The 9,166-nt window shown below is 38.1% G+C and overlaps 1 protein-coding gene across 1 annotated transcript; it reads left to right on the forward strand.

The window, feature by feature from the left end:
- The first annotated feature begins 914 nt into the window (after positions 1-914).
- On the forward strand, positions 915-7,474 carry LOC116407694. Its single transcript, XM_031893538.1, has 3 exons — positions 915-1,140; positions 1,343-1,675; positions 6,879-7,474. Exons 1-3 carry the CDS (start codon positions 951-953, stop codon positions 7,037-7,039), a joined length of 684 nt encoding a protein of 227 aa, XP_031749398.1. The 5' UTR covers positions 915-950; the 3' UTR covers positions 7,040-7,474.
- Positions 7,475-9,166: the final 1,692 nt, after the last annotated feature.

The raw sequence follows: 9,166 nt of genomic DNA on the forward strand, positions 1-9,166 counted from the left end.
CTAACCCCGGGCAGCGGTGCTGATGGGAAGGGAATTTCTAGGGAAAGTTCCTGTGGCCCCAGCGCTTCCCTCTCCTGCCCCGGGGTCTGTGTGAGTAGGCCTGGGGTATTCCCCCCCCCTCAGCTCCCCCACCAGCTGCCCCACCGGCAGTGCCCAGGGGCAGATTCACTTTCTGCACTTTCCGGATATTCTAGATCCAGGGGCGTAACTTCATATTCCTATCTGTCTATCTATCATCTATGTATAAATCATCTATCTATCATCTCTCTATCTATCTTATCTATCTCTATCTATCTATCTATCTATCCATCTATCTATCTATCTATCTATCTATCATCTATTTATCTATCTATCTATCTATCATCTATCTATCTATCTCTATCTATTTATCTATCTATATCTATCTATCTATCTATCTATCTATCTATCTATGATCTATCTATCCATCTATCATCTATTTATCTATCCTTCTATCATCTATCTATCTATCTATCTAGCTATCTATCTATCTATCTATCTATCTATCTATCTATCTATCATCTATCTATCTATCTATCTATCTATCTATCATCTATCTATCTATCTATCTATCTATCTATCTATCTATCTATCTATCTATCTATCCATCTACCTACCTCTCTCTCTCTCTCTCTCTCTATCTATCTATCTATGTATCTATCTATCTATCTATATATACATATCAGCTACATATACACCTGCTCAGTGCAGCCCAATGGAATAAGTTGGGGCTTTATAAATGTTTGTGCGACTAATAATAATAAAGAATATGAACAGCACTGTCCCCAAGCAAGGAAGGGACAATATGAGGATAGAGTTATTTATTGCCCCACTCGGGGTGGGAACCTCTGTCCTTCTGCCCCTTAGGGTCACATACCCAGGGGTCACTGCGGAACATCGCGTTCCTTCCCGTTGGGGCAAAACAAGAGCCGATGAGGGAGGTGGGACGAGCCAATGTGGCTACTGATAAGGAGTCAGCCGGGCACACCCCGCCCCTCCCCATGGATGTAAATAAGCGACTGTCTATAGAGCGCCCACAGTCTCACCCAGAAGAGACAGCAAGACCAATGGCCGCACCAATCTTCTTCCTTCTTTCCCTCCTTCTGGCCTTTGATGCTTCAAGTAAGTAGAAGGGTACATGGGGGGTTGTATTGCCGCTTCTGCCCCCCAGCACTTTATTCAGTGCAAGAGAAGGGGCTGGTGGGGGGGGGCTATAGATACAGTGGCCCCCTTAAATGTATATACAGTGGCATGGGGGGATTTCACTTATAGACTGAAGATTCCTGGCATTTGCCCTTACTCTGCCCATTCTGCCCCAATCTAGAGGCCCAACTCAATATCATCGTTGACCCCGGTCCGGTGGTTGCAAAACCTGGAGAAACCGTGGAGCTCAAGTGCCTCCTGAACCTCGAGCAGCAGGTGGTGGACCCCAAGAAGCTGATGGTGCAGTGGTTCACTCGTGGGACCCAAGTGGCCGAGTTCGACAGGAAGGTGACTATCGACAAACCGGGGTTGTCCCTCTCCGAGGAAGCCCTGAAGAAAGGTGATGCCACCCTGACCATCAAATCCGTCAAGGAGGAAAATTCCGGCAACTACCGCTGCTACGTCTACTACGCCTCGGCTTTCGCCATGAAGCAGGTCATTCTGAAGGTCGATGGTAGGTTTGGCCGCAGCCAGATAAGAAGCCCATGCCCTGCTGAGCCGGCCCCTAGCCATATGCTTAATTGGCCCAACCTTTATGGGTTTATGGGGCAGTTACAAATGCAGCTAGTTACAAATGCAGCTAGTTACAAATGCAGTCAGTTACAAATGCAGTTAGAAAAGCAGATAGTTACAAATGCAGTTAGTTACAAATGCAGTTAGTTACAAATGCAGTCAGTTACAAATGCAGTTAGAAAAGCAGATAGTTACAAATGCAGTTAGTTACAAATGCAGCTAGTTACAAATGCAGTTAGTTACAAATGCAGTTACAAATGCAGCTAGTTACAAATGCAGTTAGTTACAAATGCAGTCAGTTACAAATGCAGTTAGAAAAGCAGATAGTTACAAATGCAGTTAGTTACAAATGCAGCTAGTTACAAATGCAGTTAGTTACAAATGCAGTCAGTTACAAATGCAGTTAGAAAAGCAGATAGTTACAAATGCAGTTAGTTACAAATGCAGTTACAAATGCAGCTAGTTACAAATGCAGTTAGTTACAAATGCAGTCAGTTACAAATGCAGTTAGAAAAGCAGATAGTTACAAATGCAGTTAGTTACAAATGCAGTTAGTTACAAATGCAGCTAGTTACAAATGCAGATAGTTACAAATGCAGTTAGTTACAAATGCAGCTAGTTACAAATGCAGATAGTTACAAATGCAGTTAGTTACAAATGCAGTTACAAATGCAGCTAGTTACAAATGCAGTTAGTTACAAATGCAGTTACAAATGCAGTTAGTTACAAATGCAGTCAGTTACAAATGCAGTTAGAAAAGCAGATAGTTACAAATGCAGTTAGTTACAAATGCAGTTACAAATGCAGCTAGTTACAAATGCAGTTAGTTACAAATGCAGTTAGAAAAGCAGATAGTTACAAATGCAGTTAGTTACAAATGCAGATAGTTACAAATGCAGATAATTACAAATGCAGTTAGTTACAAATGCAGATAATTACAAAAGCAGTTAGTTACAAATGCAGTTAGTTACAAATGCAGTTAGTTACAAATGCAGATAATTACAAAAGCAGTTAGTTACAAATGCAGTTAGTTACAAATGCAGTTAGTTACAAATACAGTTAGTTACAAATGCAGATAGTTACAAATGCAGTTAGTTACAAATGCAGTTAGTTACAAATGCAGTTAGTTACAAATGCAGATAGTTACAAATGCAGTTAGTTACAAATGCAGTTACAAATGCAGTTAGTTACAAATGCAGTTACAAATGCAGTTACAAATGCAGTTAGTTACAAATGCAGTCAGTTACGAATGCAGTTAGAAAAGCAGATAGTTACAAATGCAGTTAGTTACAAATGCAGTTAGTTACAAATGCAGCTAGTTACAAATGCAGATAGTTACAAATGCAGTTAGTTACAAATGCAGCTAGTTACAAATGCAGTTAGTTACAAATGCAGTTACAAATGCAGCTAGTTACAAATGCAGTTAGTTACAAATGCAGTTACAAATGCAGCTAGTTACAAATGCAGTTAGTTACAAATGCAGTCAGTTACAAATGCAGTTAGAAAAGCAGATAGTTACAAATGCAGTTAGTTACAAATGCAGTTACAAATGCAGCTAGTTACAAATGCAGTTAGTTACAAATGCAGTTAGAAAAGCAGATAGTTACAAATGCAGTTAGTTACAAATGCAGATAGTTACAAATGCAGTTAGTTACAAATGCAGATAATTACAAATGCAGTTAGTTACAAATGCAGATAATTACAAAAGCAGTTAGTTACAAATGCAGTTAGTTACAAATGCAGTTAGTTACAAATGCAGATAATTACAAAAGCAGTTAGTTACAAATGCAGTTAGTTACAAATGCAGTTAGTTACAAATGCAGATAATTACAAATGCAGTTAGTTACAAATGCAGTTAGTTACAAATGCAGATAATTACAAAAGCAGTTAGTTACAAATGCAGTTAGTTACAAATGCAGTTAGTTACAAATGCAGATAATTACAAATGCAGTTAGTTACAAATGCAGTTAGTTACAAATGCAGATAATTACAAAAGCAGTTAGTTACAAATGCAGTTAGTTACAAATGCAGATAATTACAAAAGCAGTTAGTTACAAATGCAGTTAGTTACAAATGCAGATAATTACAAAAGCAGTTAGTTACAAATGCAGTTAGTTACAAATTCAGTTAGTTACAAATACAGTTAGTTACAAATGCAGTTACAAATGCAGATAGTTACAAATGCAGTTAGTTACAAATGCAGTTAGTTACAAATGCAGATAATTACAAATGCAGTTAGTTACAACTGCAGTTAGTTACAAATGCAGTTAGTTACAAATGCAGATAATTACAAATGCAGTTAGTTACAAATGCAGATAATTACAAATGCAGTTAGTTACAAATGCAGCTAGTTACAAATGCAGATAATTACAAATGCAGTTAGTTACAAATGCAGATAATTACAAAAGCAGTTAGTTACAAATGCAGTTAGTTACAAATGCAGATAATTACAAAAGCAGTTAGTTACAAATGCAGTTAGTTACAAATTCAGTTAGTTACAAATACAGTTAGTTACAAATGCAGTTACAAATGCAGATAGTTACAAATGCAGTTAGTTACAAATGCAGTTAGTTACAAATGCAGATAATTACAAATGCAGTTAGTTACAACTGCAGTTAGTTACAAATGCAGTTAGTTACAAATGCAGATAATTACAAATGCAGTTAGTTACAAATGCAGATAATTACAAATGCAGTTAGTTACAAATGCAGCTAGTTACAAATGCAGATAATTACAAATGCAGTTAGTTACAAATGCAGTTAGTTACAAATGCAGATAATTACAAAAGCAGTTAGTTACAAATGCAGTTAGTTACAAATGCAGATAATTACAAAAGCAGTTAGTTACAAATGCAGTTAGTTATAAATGCAGTTAGTTATAAATGCAGTTACAAATACAGATAGTTACAAATGCAGATAGTTACAAATGCAGTTAGTTATAAATGCAGTTACAAATGCAGATAGTTACAAATGCAGATAATTACAAATGCAGTTAGTTACAAATGCAGTTAGTTACAAATGCAGATAATTACAAAAGCAGTTAGTTACAAATGCAGTTAGTTACAAATGCAGATAATTACAAAAGCAGTTAGTTACAAATGCAGTTAGTTATAAATGCAGTTAGTTATAAATGCAGTTACAAATACAGATAGTTACAAATGCAGATAGTTACAAATGCAGTTAGTTATAAATGCAGTTACAAATACAGATAGTTACAAATGCAGATAGTTACAAATGCAGTTAGTTACAAATGCAGTTAGTTACAAATGCAGATAATTACAAAAGCAGTTAGTTACAAATGCAGTTAGTTACAAATGCAGTCAGTTACAAATGCAGTTAGTTACAAATGCAGATAATTACAAAAGCAGTTAATTACAAATGCAGTTACAAATACTGAAAGGAGTGATCCTATTGGTTGATACTGCAGTTAGTTACAAATGCAGTTAGTTACAAATGCAGATAATTACAAATGCAGTTAGTTACAAATGCAGTTAGTTACAAATGCAGATAATTACAAAAGCAGTTAGTTACAAATGCAGTTAGTTACAAATTCAGTTAGTTACAAATACAGTTAGTTACAAATGCAGTTACAAATGCAGATAGTTACAAATGCAGTTAGTTACAAATGCAGTTAGTTACAAATGCAGATAATTACAAATGCAGTTAGTTACAACTGCAGTTAGTTACAAATGCAGTTAGTTACAAATGCAGATAATTACAAATGCAGTTAGTTACAAATGCAGATAATTACAAATGCAGTTAGTTACAAATGCAGCTAGTTACAAATGCAGATAATTACAAATGCAGTTAGTTACAAATGCAGATAATTACAAATGCAGTTAGTTACAAATGCAGTTAGTTACAAATGCAGATAATTACAAAAGCAGTTAGTTACAAATGCAGATAGTTTCAAATGCAGTTAGTTATAAATGCAGTTAGTTATAAATGCAGTTACAAATACAGATAGTTACAAATGCAGATAGTTACAAATGCAGTTAGTTATAAATGCAGTTACAAATACAGATAGTTACAAATGCAGATAGTTACAAATGCAGTTAGTTACAAATGCAGTTAGTTACAAATGCAGATAATTACAAAAGCAGTTAGTTACAAATGCAGTTAGTTACAAATGCAGTCAGTTACAAATGCAGTTAGTTACAAATGCAGATAATTACAAAAGCAGTTAATTACAAATGCAGTTACAAATACTGAAAGGAGTGATCCTATTGGTTGATACTGCAGTTAGTTACAAATGCAGTTAGTTACAAATGCAGATAATTACAAATGCAGTTAGTTACAAATGCAGTTAGTTACAAATGCAGATAATTACAAAAGCAGTTAGTTACAAATGCAGTTAGTTACAAATTCAGTTAGTTACAAATACAGTTAGTTACAAATGCAGTTACAAATGCAGATAGTTACAAATGCAGTTAGTTACAAATGCAGTTAGTTACAAATGCAGATAATTACAAATGCAGTTAGTTACAACTGCAGTTAGTTACAAATGCAGTTAGTTACAAATGCAGAAAATTACAAATGCAGTTAGTTACAAATGCAGATAATTACAAATGCAGTTAGTTACAAATGCAGCTAGTTACAAATGCAGATAATTACAAATGCAGTTAGTTACAAATGCAGATAATTACAAATGCAGTTAGTTACAAATGCAGTTAGTTACAAATGCAGATAATTACAAAAGCAGTTAGTTACAAATGCAGATAGTTTCAAATGCAGTTAGTTATAAATGCAGTTAGTTATAAATGCAGTTACAAATACAGATAGTTACAAATGCAGATAGTTACAAATGCAGTTAGTTATAAATGCAGTTACAAATACAGATAGTTACAAATGCAGATAGTTACAAATGCAGTTAGTTACAAATGCAGTTAGTTACAAATGCAGATAATTACAAAAGCAGTTAGTTACAAATGCAGTTAGTTACAAATGCAGTCAGTTACAAATGCAGTTAGTTACAAATGCAGATAATTACAAAAGCAGTTAATTACAAATGCAGTTACAAATACTGAAAGGAGTGATCCTATTGGTTGATACTGACTGAAGGAGTAGGCTACACAAGGCAGGGAGGCAGAAGTATTTGGAAGACTTGGGTGTGCAGTAAGGTCTATGTGTGTGTCGTTGTGCCAGATCCCAGCAAGCCCAAGGAAGAGGAGGTGGAGCTACTGACTGACAGCCAGTTATATAAGCAGATCTTGGATTGGATGGGAAAACTCGACGGAAAGCTGAATGAGCTGCTTGCCGAGGCGAAGAAGTGTTTCCCACAGGGCAACAACAAATCTCCCAAGTAACCCCTTGTGTGCCATCTTCCCCCACCCACAGGGGGCGCTAACAGGTCACACCAATAAGGCAATCATACATCCTCCTGCTTATACTCGCTTACATGTTACCTACGGAGCAGCCAGCGGGGTCCTAACACAATTGGACTTTTTTATCTTCATTATTTGCCCTGCAATTACCAAGCTTGGAATTCTACCCGGTATCTAGGGAATAATTACCCCGGCAACACTGATCCCTCCCACACCATCTGTTTGTAGAACAGGCCCATCTATAATCTGCTAAATTTTCATTTGCAGCTGAATTTCCCCTTTAATCCAGTCTTACCCTCTTATAAAATGACATAAAGTTCTTCTCATTTGTAATTGATTTCTTGCTGTGATTTTGTGAATCAAACTGAACTTTTTTTATTCAAATAAATATCTGCTCAAATGAGTTTTTGTACTTCATTCTACTCAAATGGTTAATTCTGTCTGGTTCTTGGCAATGTCATGGTTAATGTATCAGTATATAAGAATTCACCAGCCTGCAGCCTTGTGCCTTTATATGGGGGGCACAGAGCCCCTCAGTGACTGCTAATATCCTTATCATTTACAGTAGGGGGTACATTATCCCTTATAATACATGAGTGATACTCAGAGTTCCCTGTATAACTCAGCCTGCAGCCTTGTGCCTTTATATGGGGGGCACAGAACCCCTCAGTGACTGCTAATATCCTTATCATTTACAGTAGGGGGTACATTATCCCTTATAATACATGAGTGATACTCAGAGTTCCCTGTATAACTCAGCCTGCAGCCTTGTGCCTTTATATGGGGGGCACAGAACCCCTCAGTGACTGCTAATATCCTTATCATTTACAGTAGGGGGTACATTATCCCTTATAATACATGAGTGATACTCAGAGTTCCCTGTATATACAGTGTAGGTGAGGGTGGGGATGAAGTAGAAGAGTATTTCCCGGTCAGGGCGGCTGTTATCGGAGCCCACACAGTTCTACTCCCTATAATCTGCCCCCCCCCGCCCCACGGATGGTTATTAGATAAATATACCCTTTCAGCACAGGAGGTTCCTCCCAATAGATCCCAACGGTCAGAGAGAGAGACATTAGAGTGTCACTATGCTGCCCAAACTGATCTTCTCCTTGGTCTTGGTGCCCTTTGTAGGTAAGTTGGCTCATCCCTCTGTCTGTCTATTGTACATCTGTTAGATTTAAAGGGGAACTAAACAAACCATAAAGCTGCCCCACAGCGCCCCCTAGTGCTCTATAGAAGTTGATGAAAAACCTAATTACACATGGAAACCAATTCCCCAATGAGAATTCTACTGACCCAAAACTTCATTATAGATGCAAGAGAAGTGACCAATGAGAATGCTGATTCCCTGTGTCAGGCCCCTTGCTGGTACCTTACATATAGAGATAATGATGGCATTTTCCCTTCATTATAGATGCAGGACGAGTGACCAATGAGAATGCTGATTCCCTGTGTCAGGCCCCTTGCTGGTACCTTACATATAGAGATAATGATGGCATTTTCCCCTCATTATAGATGCAGGACGAGTGACCAATGAGAATGCTGATTCCCTGTGTCAGGCCCCTTGCTGGTACCTTACATATAGAGATAATGATGGCATTTTTCCCTTCATTATATGTTACATTATTCTGGGATTTGTAGTCCAATAACGTTGGGTTGAGCCGCGTTGTGCCGTGGGGTTTAGTTTCCCTTTAAATGCTAGTGGAAACTATAGCAGGCTCCGGGTCCTGCAGGGGGGGCTGCTTAGTAACTCCCTACCGTTGCACCCATAGCTCTGACTGCACCCCCAGCACCCAGAGATGGGGAACCTCTCCTCACCCTGATGGCACTTGGGTCACTAAGGGCCCCGGTCGGCAGTGACGTCACCCTGAACTGCTCCTTCAGTATTTACCCCTCTATTGATCTCGGGCAACTGACGGTCTCTTGGGCCAAGGACGGGGCCCTGAAATTCTTCCAGAACAGCACCCACATGCACCCCGACCCCACCGAGCCCAGAGTGGGTCAGCTAAAGCCGGGGGTGGTGTCCCTAATGCTGAGAGACCTCACCCTGAGGGATGCTGGGAGATACACCTGCTACGTGCAGCACGGGGCCCTCAGAGCCACAAG

The sequence above is a fragment of the Xenopus tropicalis genome, chromosome 9 (genome assembly GCF_000004195.4).
Source record: "Xenopus tropicalis strain Nigerian chromosome 9, UCB_Xtro_10.0, whole genome shotgun sequence".
NCBI classification, from domain to species: Eukaryota; Metazoa; Chordata; class Amphibia; order Anura; family Pipidae; genus Xenopus; species Xenopus tropicalis.

Excerpts from the sequence above, each read along its gene's own strand:
- LOC116407694 (XM_031893538.1), top strand. The coding sequence starts at position 951 with ATGAGGGAGGTGGGACGAGCCAATGTGGCTACTGATAAGGAGTCAGCC. Across the intron at positions 1,141-1,342 it reads TCTGGCCTTTGATGCTTCAA|AGGCCCAACTCAATATCATC; the intron begins GTAAGTAGAAGG and ends GCCCCAATCTAG. Across the intron at positions 1,676-6,878 it reads GGTCATTCTGAAGGTCGATG|ATCCCAGCAAGCCCAAGGAA; the intron begins GTAGGTTTGGCC and ends TCGTTGTGCCAG.